At 35.5% G+C, this 23912-nt stretch overlaps 3 protein-coding genes across 3 annotated transcripts; 2 read left to right on the top strand and 1 right to left on the bottom strand.

Moving 5' to 3' along the window:
* Positions 1-1144: 1144 nt before the first annotated feature.
* On the bottom strand, positions 1145-12235 carry LOC104893301 (protein FAR1-RELATED SEQUENCE 6-like). The gene is made up of 6 exons (XM_057394662.1): positions 12194-12235; positions 10171-11500; positions 9182-9831; positions 8835-9131; positions 8666-8734; positions 1145-1444 (listed from the first exon to the last, which is right to left on the bottom strand). Exons 1-6 carry the CDS (start codon positions 12233-12235, stop codon positions 1145-1147), a joined length of 2688 nt encoding a protein of 895 aa, XP_057250645.1.
* A 724-nt stretch (positions 12236-12959) lies between these two features.
* On the top strand, positions 12960-17351 carry LOC104893099 (hypothetical protein). The gene is made up of 3 exons (XM_010679175.4): positions 12960-13239; positions 13992-14165; positions 16933-17351. Exons 1-3 carry the CDS (start codon positions 13174-13176, stop codon positions 17152-17154), a joined length of 462 nt encoding a protein of 153 aa, XP_010677477.2. The 5' UTR covers positions 12960-13173; the 3' UTR covers positions 17155-17351.
* A 1901-nt stretch (positions 17352-19252) lies between these two features.
* LOC125497823 (protein FAR-RED IMPAIRED RESPONSE 1-like) lies at positions 19253-21128 on the top strand. Its single transcript, XM_057394661.1, has 4 exons — positions 19253-19300; positions 19561-19779; positions 19967-20753; positions 20977-21128. Exons 1-4 carry the CDS (start codon positions 19253-19255, stop codon positions 21126-21128), a joined length of 1206 nt encoding a protein of 401 aa, XP_057250644.1.
* Positions 21129-23912: the final 2784 nt, after the last annotated feature.

Raw genomic sequence — 23912 nt, 5'->3', positions numbered from 1 at the left:
TAATAAAACATAAATAGTAATTGGTAGATTCCCATAACCCTTACATGTTTGGGGGACTATTAATCATGCACTTATGGGAATGCATTCAAAATAACTTTAGGCATTGAAAATAACTTTAGCGTTCATAAAGGTTACATCGTAAATGCTATACTTGTGGCCTATGCATTACTTGGGCATATATGACTGCCCCATCATAAATTTTTGCCTTTTTAACTCGCATGTTTGGGTTCAACGGAGTTGCATCCAACCACATGTGAACTTCTTGTATATCGTATCCTCGATTTCCGGCCTACTCATCCATGAATGTTCCAACAAACGACTCTTTCTGAACCCTAATTTTTTCAATATTAGGGTTCGTGCGTAAATCTTGAATTGTGAACACCACCCAATGCGACGTAGCCACAAGTCGTGGGTTAACGGACACAGCAACAAAATCCCTACCCTGTACATATTAAAAAAACAATTATTTTAGAAACTATAGTACACACTCATTTTTATTGTTTAATTAGTTGTATTTGGTAATAGAAGATTACTGACCCTTAAATATGCGAGAACCACGTCATTATCTCGCATATTCACCTTCAATGGTGTGGCAATTGGGCTCAAGTGCTTTGACCTATACTCCAAGAACAAATCCCCCACTTCGACCCCCGCTCTCCTTGCGTAATCGACATAAACAACACTAAATTTTTTCGTTACGCATATATCGTACACTGCCCAAGGTCATCAACGCGACCACCCTTGACGGTGAAGTTGCAGGTTATAGCATCTGCCCGACCTTCTTCTACGGTACTCTTTGAGACCTCACTCCCAGAAGAGCCACTTTCAATGGCTGCAACATCGTTTGAATTCTCCTGGCTACCTTCAGACATGCTATCTTCAGACATATTATCTTGAGACATTTTTTCGTTGAGTATAATTTTTGATTGTATGAGAATTGTGTGACACTACATTAGTTTTATAGGCACAATTGGTTAGTAGCATTTAATGCCCATGTCATTACTTTAACACTATCACTTATTTGATGTATATTGAATATTGTGGTTGATATATTAAGTAAACACACAACCTGATGTCAGCTGCAATTAATTGTAAAGGGTATAATTGTCTCAAACATAGTCGTTAAGATAAACCGAAATATAAATTACTTGGAACTGGAGTACATTAAACCTACAATAACGCATATTAGGCCCAAAATAACACAAGATTTAATGGCGTCCTTCCATGCTTTCGTTTTATCGGCGGTCTTCATATCATGAACTGCAATTTTCAGATCTCTCACTTCCTCCTTCAAACGATCTCTCTCTTTCTTCAGTTTTGCAATTTTCTTCGGATGATTTGCCCGTTCGACTTCAATTTCGAGCAATATAGCTGCCTTTTCGTTTGTCATGGCACCGGAGTCGACGACCTCTGAATCCCACCGGAAAAACCCGCAATCTTTTTCCTGCATTATATGTTTGACGAATTTACATTACTAAAAAAATATAATAAATCGTGGGTTTAATTTTAACAACTTACAGGCCACATTGAATATCCATGGAACTTTTTCCCGTAGTTTGGACCATATTTTGTTACTCGAAGAACAACATCCAAATTGTGATTGCATTTAATTCGTGGACTTCCCTTCGTGAATGAGGTTGACTGAGAACCAGATGAATGTGAGTGTTCGCGTGCCATAGGCGCTTTGGAACCCCAAAATTACAAACCGTATACTACAATTATCCAAAATATATAGGTTTCAAAGAGTCCATTAATAAATTTCGAAATATTACCGTTGAAATATTGTACAAGTGTAACAATACATTTAAATATTACCGTTGAAACTTACTTGCCCAAAATTAGGGTGGTATGAGGAAGTCCTCGGTTAACACGCAACACATATTCTTTATTAAAAAACATGTGTAATATCATCCAAAACAAGTGTTTTTTCATTAGGATACAGTTAAACTGTTGCAACAAACCATGGCAGCACATAAGAAACAAGTTACTATAACAAGGCAGATGTATATTTCCCTTAACTAACATGTGTTGTGTGAAATTAAACAAGTTCTTGTTTTAAAAGAACACTAAATTCAAACTGTGGCATAGTGTTGCGTACAATATTGTAGCTGGTTATTTATTGACCGTTGACGAAGTCAACATTCACTGCATATATTGCCTACAAATAGCTATAATTCTCACATTCTAATTGAAATTTCAAAAACAACACCGCTTTCATTTCCTTTTCTTATAAATTATATCTTTTGCCTATTTTATCAGTGATCCAGCATTTTTTAAAGATGTCAGAGATGTAGTGAGTGCTTCTATAGATTTATTAGAGCAATTAGCCGAATATCGAGATAGTATCTACACATCAGTGGCGAAATTGGAGGAATTTGAGAAAGAAGGAAAATACCACCCACTCCCACTATACGTAAAATAACCAACTGGGTAAGGCAACTTATAAGCTTGAGGAAATTATGGCAAAATTGTTGAAGAATTGGAATTAGATTCGAAGGATGAGTAGAATCATATACTTTTAAAAGTTCATTTATTTTGTGTTTTAGTTTTAACTTAGTACGTTATTGTGACCAATGAATTTATTTGAATTACAATTGTACTCTACTTTAATTTATTTGAATTACAAGCGTACTCTAATGAAATTTTTATTTGCATGACTGGTGTACTCTATTAAAATGCCTGCGTTTTGTAGTATAAAACAAGTGTATATGAATGACAAACCAATGTATGGTATATGATTATATCAGTGGGATGATAAGTGTTCAGAGACAACACTTATTTAACAAGAAACAAGTGTCTATGACTAAAGTACCAGTTCTCTTACATGCAGAACAAGCATCTTTTAGACTAAACAAGTGTTTTTGAACATATAGACTAACAATGTTTATATTGAATTTGGACAAATTCCATAATTTCAAATTCCATACCATACAACAATAGATTTCATCCATTCAGAATTTGAAATGAAATCTTGCTATCCAAACATAGCATTAGGTTTATTGAACTAGTAGTGATGACAATCGATAGTCTATTGTTCTAGTAATGTTGAAATATATATGTGATCACAATAGAAACTCTATTGTTTTAAATAGAGATGTGATCACAATAGAAACTCTAATGTTTTTGTAAATTTCAAATATAGACATCATCACAACACCGAAACACTATTGTTTTACTAAAGATCTATTAGAAACTCTATTGTTTTAAATAGAGATGTGATCACATTAGAAACTCTAATGTTTTTGTAAAATCCAAATGTAGACATCATCACGACACCGAAACACTATTGTTTTACTAAAGATATAAAAGAGATGTGATGACAATAGAAACTATATTGTTTTAGTAATGTTCAAATATCGACTTCTTCACGATCGAAATGCCATTGTTTGACTTTATTCATGTTTCTTTCAAAAATACTTTTTATCTTCCTACATAATTAAATTGTTAGTTCATTTTTTTATCGACGCTATTACACTTGTTTCTTAATTAAATACACTTGTTTCTGAATGTAGAACACTTGTTTTGTTATTTAACACAGTAGTTTGTATTTCGAAGACAACTGATATTTTTATATGACATACAGTTGTTTATGTTCATTTATACTTGTTTCTTAATCAAATACACTTATTTCGAATTCAAAACTACTTGTTTTTTTTATTATGATTTTAAGTAGTAATTAGGATAAATCTTCTATAATTATTCTGTTGTTAATTAATTGCAAAATATAGTACTTATGCAAATATTATTTATTATGAAGTTTTATTGTTTATGATTGTAATTAGTAATTAGGATAAATCTTCCTAAATTATTGTTTTGTTAATTTATTGCAAATCTAATGTTGCAAGGTACTTTATTACTCCACTTGTTTATGAATACAAATTCCATAATCTATAATTTTACTAATTAATTAGGCAAAGCCACCCATTGCGTATCGCCGGAGAAGACTCTATGGTGCGTAGATAGGTGCATCCCCCTACTTATATGTAAGCGTTATATCTAATTTCTTATGGACGTTAAATATTCGGTTAAGACATTTGCATTGTAATGGATATTAATGATTTCTTATCATGTTTTAGAACTGTTGTTAATTGTTATGTTCTTTATTTGCAGTTTCGTTATTATGTGCACATAAATTTGTTATTTAAACTTATATAATTTATTTGCAACGTTTTGTAATAACTGGATATCGAAATAAACTTTGGTAGTGAAATTAATTGATTATTATATTTATAAAATTGTTCATTATATAAGGTTTGAATGCAAACTTTAAAATGCAAATAATAATTAATCTTATCTTAATAGAGATTAAATAAAAAGTATGGGAATTCTCAAAATTATTAAAATATAAAACAGATTGACAAATTCATTTTTCGAAATCTTCTACATATTATTCAAAATTCAAACTTTCATAAAAGTAACAATTTAAAAATTTTATACAGATCTAATAACAATTTGGAGGGAAGAGGGGAGAATTTGGGAATTAAATCTTTTATTATGCTCCTCTTTTGCCGTGCTGTCAATCACATCATACCTTTTCTTCCTCTTTTGCCGTGTTGCAGAAGTTATAGGCAGCCCATCAATCTTTCCTAGGCCCTAGGCCTTCTGCTGGACACAACACTCTTCCACACTCTAATTTATAATTTTGTGCGGGTCCGACACTTTTTGTTCACCTAACATTTTCAATTCACTTATATATATGGGCATATGACATGACAATGAAGCCCACTCCCAAATTAATTTAACACGTAAACACTTTTTATGTTTCAAAGGCTCAACACCATTCCCCTAAATAACGTGTAACAACATTAACCCTTAACCCTTAACCCTTACAATCCCATTTTCCTAAATCTACCCAAATTAAAGTAGTCCTAGTGTTTTAATGGCAAGCCCACAACCAATCCTGGCAGTCAACCTAATTGGTTCGCAAAATAGATTGCAACTTAAATGTGCAACGGTCGACAATTTGTTATTGGGAGGCTTCCCAACTTCTATGATATCTGAATTATGTGGCGAGAGCGGATCAAGTAAAACACAATTCTGCTTACAACTTGCTTTGGTTACTCAGCTACCACCAAATCGAGGAGGTGTATTCGGTTCAACCATATACATTCACATAAATAATGTTTTCCCTTCAGTTCGCCTCAATCAAATGCTTACAAGCATGAAGGCGAAATATGATGATGAGGCAAATAACTACATGTCACTTGATAATGTTTTAGTGAAACGAGTTGACGATTCCAAACAATTGTTAACTACACTAAACACAATAGAGCAAATGTGTGACGCACATTCGCATACTTCAAGACATGTGCGGGTACTAGTGATTGACTCAATAACTTCGTTATTTCAATGTGACTACGGCAACACCGCAATTGATATGCGTGCAAGATCAAAACTGTTTTTTACTATCTCAGCTAAACTAAAAAGTATAGCGAATGCATACAATGTAGCCGTCATTATCACAAATGACATTAGAGATGCATTTGATAGTACCGGATACACAACAAATAATTTAATATTAACATCTTCCAATCGCTCAGTTGTTCCTGCACTTGGTCTAGCATGGTCGAACTGCATCAACAATCTTTTTTTCTTGGTAAAGAAATAAAAATCGATGAAACTTATAGGTTTTTTAGAACTATTTTCTCACCCTACTTACCAAATTTAGAGTGTACTTTTTCAATTACCACATGTGGAGTTACTTAAAATATATGTTAATCCAATTTATCTTTTGTCATATATCTATTTCTCCATTTAACCCACAACCTTCTCACCAACTACGTATTAAATAAGGAAAACTATTCATACAAGTGGGTATTAAATAAGGGAAACTATTCAAGGTTAACATATAACTAGGGATGGAAATGGATCGGATTCGGGGCGGGTGGAACATCACCCGCATCCACCACCCGCAATTGTTTACTCCACCCGCATCCATCCATCCGTCATCCATCGGGTGAAACGGGTGGGTCGGGTGCTAAACGGGTGATGATATTTAGTATATTTTTAAAAGAAATTAGTGACACAATATGAAATAATTATATCAAACACATACAATATAAGTAATTTACACGTAAAATTTAATAATTGGGTAATGAGTTGGATGTTAAACGGGTGATGGATCGGGTGACGGATGAAAAAATTCTCACCCACCACCCACTTTCCATCCATTTAAATTCGGGTTTTCATCCATTTAAAATACCGGGTTAAGCGGGTGATGGATCATCCATCACTCATTTCCATCCTTACATATAACAATTAATAGATGCCTTAATTTCACATTAACCATCACACCTCCACAGCTCATTTTTATGTTCTTAATATCTTCTCTCACCACCACTTCCTCTCTCTTAAGCTTCTACACATTCCTAGAAGTAATCATCTTCTTCTCAAACATGGCATCCATCATAAAAATGATTCAACCACTTAGAGATGCTGCCAACGCTGCTAAAACGAACGAGGAAGCTAATATTTGCAGATTACTTGCAAATTCAATTGCCGACTGTGGCCCTTACGCATGGAGTTTTTTCTATTCCGGCAAAACAGCTATTAAACTCAGCAGCAAATCATACGAAGCCTTGCAAAAAGTTATGAAGGATGCGGAGAAAATGTTCAATCCCCCTCAATGTAAGTCCCCTTCACCCCCTAAATGTAAGTCCCCTTCACCCCCTAAATGTAATTCCCCTTCACCCCCTAACTCCCCTTCATCCTTAAAATGTAAGTACCCCAATTGTAAGTCCCATGCACCACCTAACTCCCGTCCATACCCAATAACAAGATCATTTCGTAAGAGATTGTTAGAAGCAAGAGGGATTAAAATTAGTGAACCAAAAGGGATTAAAATTACAGAACCCACTGAACAAGGGAGAGGGAAATCGAAAATTAGTGAAACGCCCATGACAGGGCAAAAGGGAAAACAAAAAAAATATGTGATTCATTCATTTTGTTAAAAGAACCTTGTATCGAAGATAAAACCTTGCCATGGGCAGGAATGTTCTTTGGGAACGGTAGTTATTATGCGCAAGGTTTGAAATCCCATGAAATATTTATTGAGGATGAGGATGGAAATTTACGCCCTCTGGAGGTGTATGAAGATGTCCAGTGCTCTAATTGCGAAGAGGAAGAAGAGGATAGAGATTACTGTCTTTGCGAACATGAAGAAGATGATAGCGATTCCTACGATTTCGACAACCCCTATCACAACAATTCTCCATGAGGAGGTGTGCGCTTAGCTTACTTCCATGAAGTACTTTCTATAACTCAGTTTCGTTAATATATGTAATCTTCTCATTAATTAACATGTTTAACTGTGTTTCTTGGTGTACTGTTATGTTGTTTGTTGGTGTACTATTATGTTGTGGTTCTGGGGGATTCGTTACATATATATATAGTATTCTTGCTGTTGTGTTTTCATTGAAATTCGCAGTTGTGTTTTAATTGATATTGGTCTTTGGTAAATAAGTAACTGTTCAAATTGTTTATGGTGATGTAATTGTTTTTGTGTCATTGGAAATTAACTATGTAGTTGTGGTTTGCTATGTTGAAGTTATAAATGGTTTGATATGTTCAAGTTATACTTGGGTTGATATGTTGAAGTTGTAAGTGGTTTGATATGTTGAAGTTCTAAATGGTTTGATATGTAATGTGTCGTAAATTATAAATATGTGACAGGGTTGATTTATATTTCGTGATTTGCTTGTCTTTTGCAGCATTTGACGAATGCGGAGTCTTCATACATAGACGCGCGTACAACCCGCAAGACTTCGTCATTTTTTGCCTGATGTTGCCTTCCTTTTAACATGTAATTATTATATTTTGGAACTATTTTCCCACCTAAACAATTGTCTTAATTTAACACTCAAATGCTTAATTGTCTTGTAAAATATCAATTACAATGTTGTTTTGGATAACTTATCTTTTATGCAAATCTGCAATGTGATTAAGTAATAATGTGATTAAATAATCTGAAATGTGATTAAGTAATGATTAAATGATTTACCATTGGAGTTGTGAAGCAAGCCCAATTACTACATTTAGCTAATTATTCTAAGTGGGGCCTAAAATCTGGTTACATTAGTCAAAGCAACTTAATCTAAGTGTTGCATGTATGATATTTGGGCTCAATTTTAATTTTTGTAATGTTAGTTGAGTCACATAGTTAATTATTGGGCTAACGGAGTTAAATTGAAGCTGATTTAGTGCTTTATTAGGCTATGTTAGTTTAATTTATTGAGTTAAACATAATGTTGGGCTTATAATCTTATTTACTTGATTTTTAAGATGATCTAAAATATTCAATCACACAAGTTATGCCTAGCTAACTTGCATTCAAGTTGCGACTCTTTCTAAAGAAGCTTGTATTGTCTTCAAGTGATATACATGTTATGTCGAAATTGAGATAATACAAACAACTTGGCATTATGTTACTCTTAAGCCTTAAGGTATTTTTATTAACTATGTCAGGTTATCACTATATTTTAGTAATTTGGAAAGCTAAGTGTATCATTGGGCACTCCTATCACCAAGCCCAGTCCGAAATAAATACAGCAAATAGAAGAGGCCAGTGGGTCCAACATAAATAAAACATGGGCTTTTTCTTCGACCTGCCCCAATATGCGAAGATATGATTAAGTTGGTATTAACTCGACCCTGACCAAATATTAACCTGTCCCCCTAATTCATGACCTTCATCGTCATCGCTCTCTGAATTGCAGGCTTCTTCATCATCATCAACCTAAAAAACAATGACAAATATAAACCCAATTAATCTATATACCCTGCAAATTTCAACACATGCATAGCAAGTTAGCAAGATTGAAATAAATAGTCAATACCTTGCCATCTTTGTTCCCTTTCTTCTGTTTTTTGGATCCTTGCCCCTTCTCGATGCATGAAGGGAATCGAACTGAGCGCGATCCTTTACGTGCCTTCCGAGGGGGGTCCTTGACGCCCTCCTTCATGTTTACCGAACCAGGAGTAACATCCTGTCTAATTGTATTATTACCCACAGATGAAGGAGTGCCTTCTTTTGGTCCATTACTAGTCAACTTCAATGCCTTCCTCTCATTTATGCGATCATCAAGCACCTTAAGTGCATCGACTACTAGATCAACTTCACCACAATAAGCCGCCTTCAAGCAAATTGGGTCGAATGGACCATCATTTTATCATAACACATTACCTCTTCAGTTTTGGAGGGATCATGATACGCCACTTTTATCATCGTATGTTTTCGAATGACATCCTTCCTCCACCGATCAAGGATGTATTGTGAAGGAATTTCTTTTATGTTCAAAACATCATACAAATTAATGATGTGCCTACACAAAATACCATGACACTCAAACATCTTACATTCACAACATGCCAAGACCGTACCTACGTCAATTTTCACCCGATAGTTCCTTCTCTTATTCGTAGGTACCTCCTTCTTAGTATCCTTGCATATAACCCATATTCTATCTGCAAATGTGTGCTCCTCTATATTGTATGTTAATTTTTGAACCCCTCTCCAATGGACATACAACATTTTGAGACACTCCGCTTGCACTTCCTTAAACTTATCATCTGTGTATAGTTTTTGGAACACAACCTCCGCTTTACAATCAGTAGCAAGTTGTCTTACGTACCTAATACTATTTGCGTCTGCTAATTTCTCAGAATTTGCCCTACTCTCCATAGCATTGCAGTATTGTTCCGCAAAATCACACAGCTTCGTATTCTTATGCACATAACCGTCAAAAAAACTATTAATACTTTCTGAACGTTGCGTCGTCTTCATACCAGCCCAAAATATGTGCTTCATATAGCCGGAGCCCACATCATCCTCTCCTTATACAAACCTACATTAACACAAAATTAATCAATAATACTTTAACAACAATTACCTACTTACTCCTCCACTACAATTAAATATACATATACACTACCAGCATCTAACCACCAATAATGTTGAATCATATACTATAACATCTCACCACAAATTACGTAACAAACCAGATGCTACTAATTTAATGATAATCATCATGTGGTTTCCAAAATACCCAATCATTTCTAAAGCATGCTACTGCTATGTAAAAGGCTATGTATAACATGCTACTGCTATGTATAACATGCTACGCTAAATAAAACGTGATTAACATGTTATGCTAATCATTAGTATATAATCACCTTCAAGCCACTTATCTTCCCCGAGTCCGTATTTTGATATTGCAGCACACCATTCAACTTCAAATTTTTCAGCTAAAACACTGTCATATATGGCATCAAGAAGTACCCTTTTGAACTCCTTATAAAGCGCGTACTTACCCAGCTTCTTACCAAACTTCATAAGAATGTGCCATAAACACCAACGGTGGCTAGTGCCGGGCATAACATTCACCAACGCCTTCCTCATTGCAGCATCTTGATCGGTAAGAAAACAATTAGGCGCTTTACCACCCATACACTTCACCCAAGTACTAAAGACCCAAGTATAAGTTTCAGCATCTTCGTGAGATACTAAAGCACATCCTAGTAATATACTTTGACCATGGTGATTTACTCCCACAAAATTAGCAAAAGGAAGTGCATAATCATTAGTAAGGTAAGTAGCGTCAAAACATACAACGTCCCCAAAATACTCATACGCTGCACGACTTCTCGCATCAACCCACAATACATCTTTCATGTGACCTTCATCATCCAAACGATGCATGTGAAAGAATTGTTGGTTATCATCTGTCATTCTGTCAAAATAACTCAACATGGCATTAGCATCTCCGTCCTTAAATTTCAATCTACGCTCCTTTGCTACTATGTTACGCAAGTCCCTCTCAGTTATTGGCATATTCTCGAGTCCATTCCTATCCGTAGCAATGGATTTGTGTATCTGAGATATACTCACTCCAGCAGCTTTATCATTAAACAACTTCCTCCGCACAGCACAACTAACTTCTTCTTGTCGAAATTTGCTTATGTTTCTAACCTTGCTAGGTGTAGGATTATGATTTTCATGTTGTAATATTGCTTTCCTTATTTCCCATAGCCCTTCTTCATTTACACTAGCATATATCATCACAGGACAATTGCACTTCTTCGTCTTCCTACTAGATACGTCCACACCCTTTTTCCCAACTGTTAACCGCTTACCATCCACCGTTCGCTTCCTGTCTGGTTCACCTTCACACTCACATCTCCACGTATAATTACGCAAAACCTTCACCTTCTCTTTCTTTTGCATACTACTACCACCACCTACCCTACGAACACCAAAACCCTCTTGTTTCCCGTATTTCACAAAGCATTCGTCAATCTCATCCCATGTACCAAATACCATGCCAACATTAGGAACATCAACCTTATTATTTGATGTGTTATTTGATGTAAATGATCCACTTACACATTCCTCAACAATGTTATCCTCGTTGCACAATTCAACTAACTGTCCTGACTCCTCCTCCAAAAATATGTCAGGCACTTCCTCATTCAAATCAAAGTTAACTCTTCTACTTCTTCGCTGCTAATACAATCACATATATTAATTATCTTCAATTAGACAAACATATTAATATTCTCCAACTAAAACACATTCTTCAAGTCAACTGTTTGACAACATATCTTCAAGTTAGTTTGTTTCATTTTTTTTTTTCAAAAACACACTCTTTTAACACTGAACCATGTTTTTTTATATTTTAAGTCAACTGTTTGTTGTTTGGTATCCTACAAGTGTTTAGCATATCCAACTAGTGTTTGTAGATAACTAACAATGCTCGTTTGGTTTGCTATTAATGTTTTATTAAAGTTTCTTTAAAAGAAAATATCTAAACATTAATATGGCGCAATAAATTTATCCCTTTGCAACTATAATTTACTGACCAACTGGGTATTTCTATGCAGCCAGGTGAGCCAGCCATAAATTCTATGATCAAACCTGCAATTTATGTAAACATTCTCTTCATTTAGGAAGACATATTTATTACTACACTCACTTTTTACATATTTATACTTCTTTCTGATTTTTCCTATAAATTATATACTATTTAACAAACTATTTACATAAAGGTTTCTCCCCTCATTGTCTTCTTTAAATATGAACTATTTACCAAATTCTTAAAATTACTTTTAACATATTTATTACTTTTTTTTCCTGATTTCTTAGCCATTTTATTAAAATAATGTGGGATAGAAACAAAAAAAATTATAACTGTTTTACCTGTTCATGATTTGGTATGCTGAATTCAATATCCTCACCCATCGAAGCTTCTTCTCAGATATTTTTTTTCGTCTTTTCCTCTGTTTTTTCTTCTTCTCAGTTATTACAGATTTTTTGTTGGAAAGTTTTGACTCTTTTTTTTGTTTTCTAACGGGTCTTTTTAATCTTAGATTTTTTTTGTTTTCTTTACACTTCCCTTTTCTCTGTCCAACTTTTCCCGCTTTCCTTCTTGTCCTTCCTGTCCTCTTTTCTGTCATCTGCTTTTTCCTCTATTCTGTCATTTCATGCTTTTTCGTTTATTTTCGCTTTTCATCAGCCAAACTCCTTCCCACATTTGTTCTTTGCAGTTTAGTCCTCCTATAGACAAAATAAAACGCTAGCTGCTAGCGTTTTATCCCAGCTCATGTTTTGTCACCATGAAAATTGAAAAGGTTACATTGCGTGCGAATTCCAAATGTGACATTGCAAGTACTGTGTCTGTGGAGCATCCGAGCATGGCATCCACTTTTAAATTAATTTTGGGTGTTTCGCATAAGTCATAACCTTAATTTATCTTTTGAGTGGACTATAAATCTTTTTTTTTTTATGACGTGACTTTTAATGTTATTCTATCAAATATTCTAGTAGTAATTACCAAGGTTCTTAACTTCTTCCTTTTAAAAAAATAAAAATTCTTAACTTCTTATCGCCGCCCTTTTATTTTAATTCACAGCTTTTCAACCCATCAAAACAAATCCCATTAAAGTCAAATTATAATTACTCGAAACAATTAATTACATTACAATCTACTACTACTTGTTATTACTACGTAAAATGAAGAGAACCAAAGAATCAGAGCAACAGTCCAAAGTTTCATGCGCGAAGCAACCTCCCACCTTGCAGTTTCTCTTCTTCTTTAACTTTATATACTGAAGTGCCTTATTTACAGATTTTTGGGTACCCATTAATGTGAATTTTTTAGCTTGAGTTAATTTTAAAAAATGGTGGGTATTTTTTCCAAGTTTTCTGGCAGCAAAACTGGACATCGGAGAACTCAAAGCGCAATTGTAAGAATCTATATTTTTTGCTCAACCATTTTATTTGTGGTCTAGTTTTTTCATCTGGGTTTGATGAAAGTTCCTGTCTTTCATTATATTTTCATTGTATTTTGTTGATTTTGTGTGTGAATTGGACTATAAGTTGTTTAAGGGTACTTGATGTGGTAAGTAGACCTGATTTGAACGGCTAAAAATCTTTTTTTACTGTTGTGTTTAGGTGATTTTGGACTCTTAATTTATTGTTTTGTTTGACCTTTTATAAGCAGATTTTGTGGGGTTTTCCCCTTTTGGTTTGATTTGGTCAGATTTTGTATTTTTATCTTCTCATCTGACTTTCTTATTACCTTCCTTGGATCCATATTGAGATTTTGGTAGTTGAAAATCTTGATTTTGGGCAAACAATTTGATTTTGTTCCATATGCTGATTATATTTGATTGTTGAGTCTTTAGTTACCAAGAGTCATTTAGCCAGGTTTAGTCGCGTTTCTTACTGTCGTTTGATCCATCTATTTCTTGATGATCATTTACTTTTGGGACGAGCAAGTCACTTAATATCCAATATCATCAAAATATCTTTTTTGGGGTTTGTGTGTAATCATGACTAGAAGTTGCTTTTGGTGTTTTTTCGCCAAGGACTGGTGTGCTTCATTGTCAATGTCATTGGTATTGCTCTTTCAGTATGCTGCTTCTGGTAAATTATAGCCAATATGATGTTCACTGATTCCTAACTATTTGTGTTTTGTCTATGTGATTTGGTGCAGGGCGAAAGGGAAGTCTCACCCCCTAACCCTGAGGACACTGGGGCTGATGTTGCACATTCTGTTGTTCATGGTATTGAAGTAGCTGTAGAATTTAAACCTGTTGAACACCCAGTTGAGCCTCTTGACAATGACAAACCTGTCATGTGTCCACTGCCGGAACCTTCTATTCTAAATGTAAGTTCTAATTTTGATAATTTTCGGAGTTTCTTACAATCTCTGGTGTCATCTGTCCTCTTTACTCGTGAGATGGTTGTCTATGCGTGATTCTTATTTGGTTGACATGTCAAGCATGAGAAGTAGATTATGTGAAGTAATTATAGTTTGTACAAAATGGAAAAAGTTGGTTATGGGGATCTCCTTAGGTAAATGGAACTCCCCATGGGAATACCAAACAATTTATAGCACGTGAGAAAGAGAAATTCGTAGGAGATAATACTTTCCATGTCCAATTAAACGACACTGAGTGATATGTCATACTGAAAATGCTTTGTTTATTACTTCTATAATTTTTTTTTTTTAGCATTTTTGTACAGGAGGGTTTATAACCCTAAGGCATGATATGTGGTATGAATTCTAGTTGCTTGGATTTTAGGTGTTTGGGAACACTTATAGCAACTGGCCCCGAAAAGCTCTTTTGAGTTATAGCATGAACATCTCAGATGAACACTCAGAAGACAAAAGTTGGCTGTTATCTCGGACCTTATCTTTGAATTTTTGGATGGGAGCCCCTTATAATTTTGAGGAAGTATATTGAAAAAAGAAGCATATAAATTCACGATGTGGGGATCTCTTGTTTGAAATGTACCTTGGTGATTTACATTGAGATGAAGGTATTTCTATGAGTAGCATCTTCAGTATTTAGATAGTTCTTAGAATGGGGTTGAGGATGAGGATGCTCGCTTGAAGTATGTTTGATCGAGGGCCTTTACTATTACAAGCAGTCCATGTGTTATAATTAGATATTTAGATGGCTACATGTTAAGTGTTTTGGTAGTAAATCTTGAGAAATTAAGTTTGAGTTTCATGGCAAGGATTTTGGGAATGGAGGCAGTTCAATACAACAGTTTATTGAAGTAAGGATTAACCAACTATAAGTGTGTTGGTAGTTTCTCTAAGGTGTTATATATTCCAGAATCCTGTCGTTATTGTCCCAGAAACTGTTAAGTTATGGCACCTTATGTTCTCCTTTTGGGGGGCTGTTTGTGAACCTATTTGAGCAGAGCTAAGTCACATGTGTGGTTTTGATGTCAATTAAAATTGATCATTGCAGGCCAGCTATTTCAAGTGGATTTCAGACTATGTTAACTTTTATTTAATCTGTTTCTTTTATATGGCCTTGTCTTGAATCAGAAGGATTGAGTGGTTAGTCTAACCGTGTTCGCCTGTAATATATATAGAAGCTTGCTGCCTCTACCCTCACCGTCTCTACTTATGCCTCTTCTTTCTTCCTTTCCCTACCATTACTTTGATACTAAACTACTGTCTTTGTCAAGAAATTGCTGCTAGAATAATACCATCTGTTAAATGACTGAAAGCATCGTGCTCTTTCTCGAGGGTGCTCTCGTAAAAATTGTTTTTCTTTATTTTCATGCCTTTATTCCCATTCTGTCTTTTCTTGTTATCGTTGTTGCAAACTATGTAGCCAACTTTTGTTTGTTGAATTGAGCATGCAACAACTGCTCTTTTAATCTGTGGAAAGAGGTCTTATGAAACCATTAGTGATAGAGATATTGACTTTGCTCAGTACCTAGAGTTGTAAAAACTGATCCCTTCTTCTGATCTTTTGTTGTTTCACTTTAATGTAAGCATATGTGAGCTAAGTATAACTAATTGGCTAACTTCAATTTGTACAAAATATGATCATATTTTTAGTGCCCTCTTTTATTAGCAAACTGAACCAAGTATGGCTAGAGGTAATATGTACTCAACTACTCATTACAGAAAGATGCACATAACTTTTATACCCTTATCCACTAGTGACCTAGTGCGTAAATAGGTGTTTAACTTCTCTTTTTTTTTTTTTTTTCCTTGAAAAAATAAGGAATTTAGCTTTCCTATTATGTGTTGGATGATTCATTGTTAATTAGGATTTCATTTGTCATAGTTTATTGGCTTAGAAAGCTCACTAGTATGCTATTTGGATTGGTGGATTTCCTTTAATCTCTTGCCTTTCACAAACACACCCCAACGATGAAGAATGAAAAGAAAAAGGATCTTCCTTATATAATGAAGTATGTGTCATGTGTAGTGAGCAATTATTTATTATTGGCGAAAAGATCATGCAATATTATAATGTGTGGTAACTGGTATATGGGCTGGCTTTCCATCCCAGCAAGTGGTCCACAGTCTATCCTTAGTGGAGGTGTCATTTTGGAGGCAGGGTTTTATTATTCCATGTGGTAGACCACTTCTGGTTGTTTTGGTGCTGTCATTTTCATTTTTGAGTCCATTTATGTTTCTGACTTTCTGTTAGTAGTTTGAACCAGGAAATTGGTTTTTATAGTGTCATGTGTATGCTGATTGAAGAGCAAATTTTCAGTTTCTTAATTGCTATATAAAGTAGAAAGTAATAATCATGAGTAGCTTGTAAAACCTTTAGATAAAACGTTCTGCTGTTAAAGCAGGGAACTTGATGAAATTTTTGCATATAATTTTAGTTCAGAATGAACTGTCAAGCCTCGATGACCATTCTGAAGTGTATTTGAGGTGAAATAAATTAATAAAGATCCCTATATAGCCTAGAACGTGAGGAAACCTGATGTCTTGATATGTAAAAGTCTGGGGTTTCGAAACAGAGAAACTTCAGGCTCCAACCTTTTCTGTGCTTCACAGAAAAGCCCTAATGGCAAGGATCATATTCATTATTCCCTGCAAATTACCAAAATTTGTGTACATTTAGTCTTATGATCTCTTTTATTTATGCATAATGGTGCGTAAATAGGATGGAAGAATATGGAAAGAGCGGATTTCTGCTGCAAATGTGCGAAGAAGATCATCTGATGTGCCACTTAGGAAAGAAGGGTCATCTGGTGATCCCGAAGCAGCTGCTGGGACTAGATCGCAGCCCGCTTTTCCAAATCGCATGATGCTACCGTCAATAAGTGCCCCTGAACATAATCTTGTTAAAATGCTAGAAGAATGCAATGCCTCTGGGATCTTATAAGTATATATATGTCTTATACTTGGATTCACTTGTGGTTCATATTATTTTTTGAGGTTCAATGCTGAAATGATCACTGTGAATTCATATCTCTTGTATGTGGAGGAGTTGGTTTTCTTGCGACCCGTGTAATTCGGTTGTCATTCTGTCAAACAAATATATAATTGCTCAATGAAGCTGCCATTAATGTTTGTATCTAATGTATTGCGATGTGGCGCCTATTACATTTTTTAGTTAGTATATCAGTGTTCTTTTTTTAAGAAGCTTGTTTGGATTTTGTAGTTATGTCTGCGGACAGAAAAGAAGGGAAAAGATGGAAATTAGCAATTCTTGTGTTTGGCTTAACTGTTAAGATTAGAACTCTGGTGATTTAGCTTATTATAGGGATATTTATCTTGTTATATCGGTTTACATCGAGATGCCACATATTTTTTAGAGTACTGAAAGGAAAATCCGAGGTCAAACAGACTACGCTATATAAACAATCTCACTTCCCCCTTCTTACATAAGAGAACTTTCCTTTTCATCCTTTGATCCTTCACCCACATCTTATCAGAAGGAGGTTCACCCCCTTTGTTGCTTGTGTTGGAGGGAGATTCTCTTATATAAGAAGGGGGAAGTGAGTTGTTTGGAGGGAAAAACAAAAGACATAAATGATGTGGGTCCCACCACTAACAGAGTTTGGCAAAATCCGTTAAGTGGTGGGAGTTAATAAAGATTTTGTAAAGTTTAGGTGGAAATTTAGGGAAAAAAACATAAAGGTGGGAGTTTCTAAATAAGTGAAAACCTAAGGTGGTTATGTGCAAATTTTCCTTATAAATATGAGTGTATCTAAATATGTTTAGATAGTTTTAGATGTTGGGTCTAGCTTAGTTGTTGGGACTGACTCTTCAGTATCTAAATTATTAATGAATAAAAAATTTGAGTTCACAAGATTAAGTTGGGACGTAAAAGTTTAAAACCTGATTTTCTAAGTTCAACCAAGTCAGTTTCAAGCCGAGCCTTAAACGAGCTCGAACTGAGCCTCACATTCAAAGACACAAGCTCGAGCCGAGCTCCGTTTTTGAGGCTCGACGAGCCTTGTTTTGGAAACTCGAGCCGAGCCTAACACTATTCAGGCTCGGCTTATTCCTACCCCTGTGTAAGACTCTTTTAGGAAGACCTCTCCAAAATTAGGACTATTATGAGTTAAGTGATAGTTGAAACCTTTTAAAAACGATAAGGTTGTTGGTATCAATCTTTCATTGACGAAAATACTGATAAGAGCCTTTTGTGCTACTTCCTATTGAATCCCAGCATTGAATAGTTATTTCCTTTGGTTTTTTATTCTATCTACTATCTAGTATCTCTCTTTTTATTGAGGAAAAATGGATAAAAATACCCCCAATTTTGGAGCGTCCGCTTTAATACTCCCAATTATGGGTTATTTTTAAATATCCCCAGCTATTGGGGATGTCCGCCAAAAATACTCCTTTTATTTGCTTTCACCGGAAGAACTGGTAAATACTTGCACGTGCTTTACTTGTGATCCATTTTTGCCTCGTTAATTCACCAACTGCCCCACCCTCTCCTCATCTCTCTCTTCCTTCTTCAATGGCGTCCAACACCACCCTTCCCAAGTTCCCACACCCCAGCATGGACGTATCAATAAAAATTTAAGTCAAACACTATCGATTCATCCAAAATAACATGCAATAAAATCAAGTATTGTAATATCCTAAAAACTTAAACGTGTTTAAGTAAATAATTAATTTTAATGAGTAGTTAAATTATATTTTATTTTATCGTTTCAAATAATTAAGCAAAATATAATAAAACGAATATAAAAGCTACTAACTTAAAAATGTTAATAACTAAGTGACAATCATTTATATTTTTACGATTTCATGAATCAAACAAGAATGCTAGTTTTTTGTCGTTAAATCACTAAATCACAAAATGTCCACATTTCACTAAAGTTTACTAAGCCACGTGAAGTAGAACTTCAGACAAATTAGAAGACGAGAAAGATAAGGAATTTTTGAAGAATTTATTCAAGTTAATTAGGACATAGTTAATTTTTAAATTACATTGATCGAGCAGTAGCGCTATGGATTCGATAATGAAGGACGGGTACGCGGGTGAACATGCAGTTCCCACAGTTGCGGAGGTAAGTAGAATTTGTAATTAAAAAAATTTGTTATTTGCGTTGTAGTAATAAATGATGAAATGGTAGGAATAAATGGCATTTATTGAAGTAGAAAAAAAAGGGTAATTTTGTCTCGCAGCGAATAACTTCATGTAGTTTTGTTTCTATTGTAATAACTTCATGTTGCAATTTACCATTAATTTGGTATAGTAATTAGGGAAAATATAATATTGGAATTGATGTTTCATTTAAGTGTGGATATTATAATATTGGAATTGCAGGACATGAATTGTCATGATAATGATGAATTGGCTGTTATTGAGACACCTGATCCTCATAGTTGTGGGTCAAACACTATTGTGCAACCACATGCAGTTGGAATGGTATTTGGCACATGGGAATACGATGATGATTATTTTAGGAGATATGGAAAGCAGGAAGGTTTCGGTGTAATTAAGGCAGCTGGGTCTTTGAAGAAAGTAGGTGTGAAAGGGAAAGAGGTGAGTGGTGCAGAAGTTAAGAAGGAGTTTAGGAATTACACTTGGAAATCTGAGTGTAATGGTAAACCTGACTTGAGACGAACATTGAAGGGGTGGGTTGCGGTTGGACGTAAAGGTGTAGAAGTGCCAACTAGGAAGTCTAAGAAATGCAATTGCCCTATTATAATGTATGTTGCATGTAATGAAGGGGGGGGGGGAATGGGTAGTGAAGAGGATCGTTTTGGATCATGTCAACCATAATCCAACACCAAGCAAATCGAGGTTCATTAGCATGTTTAGGAAGGAGGAGGTCAGTTGCGCTGTTAGAAGGCGGTTGTTTAATGATCACGCTGTTGGCATTAGAATATCACAGACTCATAGTAGCTTAGCGCGTGAACGAAATGGTATTGAGAATATGGTTATCACAGAGAGGGATCTTAGGAATATGATTGCCAAGGAACGGAAGTTGAAACTTGGGCCCGGAGATGCAAATGCGATGCTAATGTACTTTAACAAGATGGCAGCTGACAATCAAATTTTTTTCCACATTCATCGACTTGACGATAAAGGGTATTTGAAGGATGTGCTTTGGGTTGACGCTAGGTCGAGGGTGGCATACGAAGAATTTGTTGACGTGGTATGTTTCGATGCGACATATTTGACAAATGATTATGAATTACCTTTTGCAAACTTTGTTAGAGTGAACCACCATGGGCAGAGCATATTGCTTGGTTGTGCGCTAGTATCGCACGAAGATGCGGAGACTTATGAGTGGGTCTTTAGCACATGGTTGCTTTGTATGGGGGGTAAGGCACCCATTGGAATATTTACAGACCAAGATGCTGCTATGAGGAAGGCCCTTCGCAATGCTATGCCAGAGTCTGTACACCGGTGGTGCATTTGGCACATCATGATGAAATTTGGGAAGAAGCTTGATTCATATGCTAATTACAAAGATTTGAAGGAAGCGTTTGACGAAAGCCATATACGAGAGTGTAAGTCCAGAAGTTTTTGAGAGGAGTTGGCTTTGTGCGATAGAGAAGTATGAGCTAGGTGATGATGAATGGCTTCAAGGTATGTTTGTTAAGTGAAATTATCAACCAAGCTTACATGAGGTTTAGTACATATGGCTTATGTTGTAAGTGAAGAAATGTACTACTGCATGGTATGTTATGTGCCTGCATTTGTTTTAAAGTTTTTAGCATAATGACTCTTCAGGTTTGTTTCTGGAAAGAGATATGTGGGTTCCTGCTTACATGAGGCATCTATTTTGGGTGGGAATGAAGACAACCCAAAGGTGTGAGAGCATCAACAGTTTTTTCGATGGTTATGTTCACAAAACCACAAAATTATGCAAGTTTGCTGAGTAATATTGCAACGCGATGGAAGCAAGACCAAATGCGGAGAGGGAAGCTGATGCAAATAGTTCAAGGTATCTCCGTGTTGCTGTCACAACTTTCAAGACGGAGGTTGTGTTCCAAAAGTTGTACACCGATGCTAAATTTAGGGACATACAAAATGAATGTATGAAGGTGTTATACCTTGAATGGACTGGTAAGCAGGATGTTGGAGACGATTTGGTTGAACATACGTATGAGGATAGGGTTTGGGTGGTTTGCAAGGACACTAAAAAGGAGGTGCCTCTTGATAGGAATTGTGAATATGTTGTTCTTATAGACATGGAGACGACCGAAGCTAAGTTGAATGCAAGTTGTTTGAGTCTGCGGGAATCTTATGTAGGCATATAATATCGTTATATAATAAGTTGAAAATTAAGGAGATACCTGAAAAGTACATACTACGACGATGGCGGAAAGATGTATTCCGGAAGCATACAATGGTGAAGGTAGCTTATCACGATCCCTCAAAGACGGATGAAGTGCAGAACTATGATAGAATGATGGTGGTTTTTGACCCAATCTGCTTGAAGGCAGCCAACTATGGTGATGTTCACACTGTGTTGGAGACGCTCCAAGTACTGAACATACGCCTAGATGAACGGAATTCCATGAAGATAGCTAGTATGAGCTTGAAAGATTGCACTCCTACTTCTGTTGGTAACACACAATGGATGCAGTTGGCAAATGGTTCTGTAGGAGTTGGCAGCTGCAATAGGGTAGAGAAGTCCCCAAATGAATGTGAAGGTAGTCGCATAGAAGTTCACGTTGCCTCGGTTAAAGACCCCCCTAGGAAAAAAACTAAACGGGAGGTAGAATTAAGTCATGCGTTGAGAAGGCGAAGAATGAGAAGGCCAAGAATGAGAAGGGAAATAATGATGAAGGGAAGAATGAGGAAGCTAAGAAGAAGCAGCAACAAGCACCTAAGAAGGGGAAAGGGAAAGGAGTGAAACGCAAGGAGAGTGCAGACCCCTCTCAGGTATTTAGTAAGACCAAACTTGATTCAACTTGATGGTTTTGCAAAAAATTAATAAGGGGTTTTTTACACAAAATTAGCATTGAGCAAGGCCGTTGTTCATTACAGGATTTGGATTACGTAAATCCATCACCACCTTTGGAGCTGCAGTTGTGGCCTACTAGTGAGGTAGCAATAGTATCGTGTTGGTTTTTAATTGTAGTTTATGTTTTTATGTGTACTAATACTAAGTTTTTTACCGTTGGCTCATAGGTTTATCAATACAGAGACTTCTTCAACAAAGACTGCAATAAAAAAGTGATAAAAAAGTTGTACATTGGGAAGTTCTTTGTACTTGTAATAAAAAAAGTGATAACATAAAATACAAAACATAGTTGTTTCCTTATAATGTTTCCAAAACTTAGTACAGTAATAAAAAACTTAGTACACTAACAAAGTACTTAATACAATAATAAAGTACTTCATACACTAAAAAAGTACTTCATACACTAATAAAGTACTTCATACGCAATACAATAATATTTAAATGACATAAATAAACTAAAAACATAATACAATAATTGGTTAAAACATTAATACAAAACGGAATATTCATGTAAATTCATACATTACACATAATAACCCATACTACATTTGCGTTTGCATAAACTTTCTCGTTAAATTATTGGACTTTGTTCACTTGGCTGTAAATGATAGCACCGTCGTAAACATTTGAATGCTCAATTGTAGCATGTCGATGTAGCACATCCGTATCAAGCCATAATGTAACTTTCTCTTCAAACACACCTTGACTTGCTGCCCATTGTTCATAAATTTCCAACATTGGTGTATTTTTAGGCATGCGAAACCTCTCCACAGTTGGGCATGTCCGTAAATCTTGAATGGTGAAGGTGATGGTTTTATCTTCATTCATTCGAGGATTTACGGGAATCCCTTCATCGGTGTCCTATTATGTAAAGAAACCATACTTAAATATAAATATTGCCAATTACGTAAAACCAACATTGAAAATAATAATATGTTTTACCCTCTTGTAAGCAAGGACAACATCACCGGAGGTGTTGAATTTGTAAGTATTTGGACTCCCATCATGTTGTAACAATTTTTTATGGTAAACCAAACTCAAGTAAGCTAGGTGTACACGGATCGTTTTGCGTAATCATCATAGACAACACGTAGTTGTTTGTGCATGCTCATCCGATACTCAACACCGTCGTCATCTATATCAGCCCCCTTGACGAGGAACATGCATTTTTTTGCAAGAGGGACCCCTTGATGAGCCGAACTACCATTTGTTGAAATTGTGTCAGATCCAGTTGAGGATATGGACATTCCCTCCACTGAGGAGGAATTTGACTCGGACGAAGATGAACTCATTGTTATTAAAACATTAGTTCATTTGTCTGGATTAAATTTCCTGGCACCCCTTTTTATAGACATGGTTAATGCATTTAAGGCTAATAACTCCTAACTTCAGTGGTTGTTGGCTCAACTTAGTCATAACATAAATAAGTCTAAGATAATATTTCAATGCCATAAAGTAATATTGATACTGTCGATTACATTGCTTGCATTTACTCCTTCACGTAAAGTACAATGGCAAATACAACCCAGGAAATGAAAAAAAGCAAAATTAGCGGATTTCTCAGATCTGCCACATTTTAGGACTTCGATCCTTAACTGTGTTATTTCATTCTTCAAATTTATATTGGACTCCAACAAATCTTCATTATTCTTCTGCAATTCTGTAATTCACTTCTGCATAACCTCCTTCTCTTCGT

The sequence above is a fragment of the Beta vulgaris genome, chromosome 5 (genome assembly GCF_026745355.1).
Source record: "Beta vulgaris subsp. vulgaris cultivar EL10 chromosome 5, EL10.2, whole genome shotgun sequence".
NCBI classification, from domain to species: domain Eukaryota; kingdom Viridiplantae; phylum Streptophyta; class Magnoliopsida; order Caryophyllales; family Amaranthaceae; genus Beta; species Beta vulgaris.
The sequence above is the reverse complement of the archived record's forward strand: the minus strand, read 5'-3'. Positions and strand labels throughout refer to the sequence as shown.

Excerpts from the sequence above, each read along its gene's own strand:
- LOC104893301 (XM_057394662.1), bottom strand. The coding sequence starts at position 12,235 with ATGGGTGAGGATATTGAATTCAGCATACCAAATCATGAACAG. Across the intron at positions 8,735-8,834 it reads AAGGGAACAAAGATGGCAAG|GTTGATGATGATGAAGAAGC; the intron begins GTATTGACTATT and ends ATTGTTTTTTAG. Across the intron at positions 1,445-8,665 it reads GTCATGAATTAGGGGGACAG|GAAAAAGATTGCGGGTTTTT; the intron begins GTTAATATTTGG and ends CATATAATGCAG.
- LOC104893099 (XM_010679175.4), top strand. The coding sequence starts at position 13,174 with ATGGTGGGTATTTTTTCCAAGTTTTCTGGCAGCAAAACTGGACATCGG. Across the intron at positions 13,240-13,991 it reads GGAGAACTCAAAGCGCAATT|GGCGAAAGGGAAGTCTCACC; the intron begins GTAAGAATCTAT and ends GATTTGGTGCAG. Across the intron at positions 14,166-16,932 it reads CGGAACCTTCTATTCTAAAT|GATGGAAGAATATGGAAAGA; the intron begins GTAAGTTCTAAT and ends GTGCGTAAATAG.
- LOC125497823 (XM_057394661.1), top strand. The coding sequence starts at position 19,253 with ATGAAGGACGGGTACGCGGGTGAACATGCAGTTCCCACAGTTGCGGAG. Across the intron at positions 19,301-19,560 it reads CAGTTCCCACAGTTGCGGAG|GACATGAATTGTCATGATAA; the intron begins GTAAGTAGAATT and ends TTGGAATTGCAG. Across the intron at positions 19,780-19,966 it reads TAGGTGTGAAAGGGAAAGAG|GGGGGGGGGGAATGGGTAGT; the intron begins GTGAGTGGTGCA and ends CATGTAATGAAG.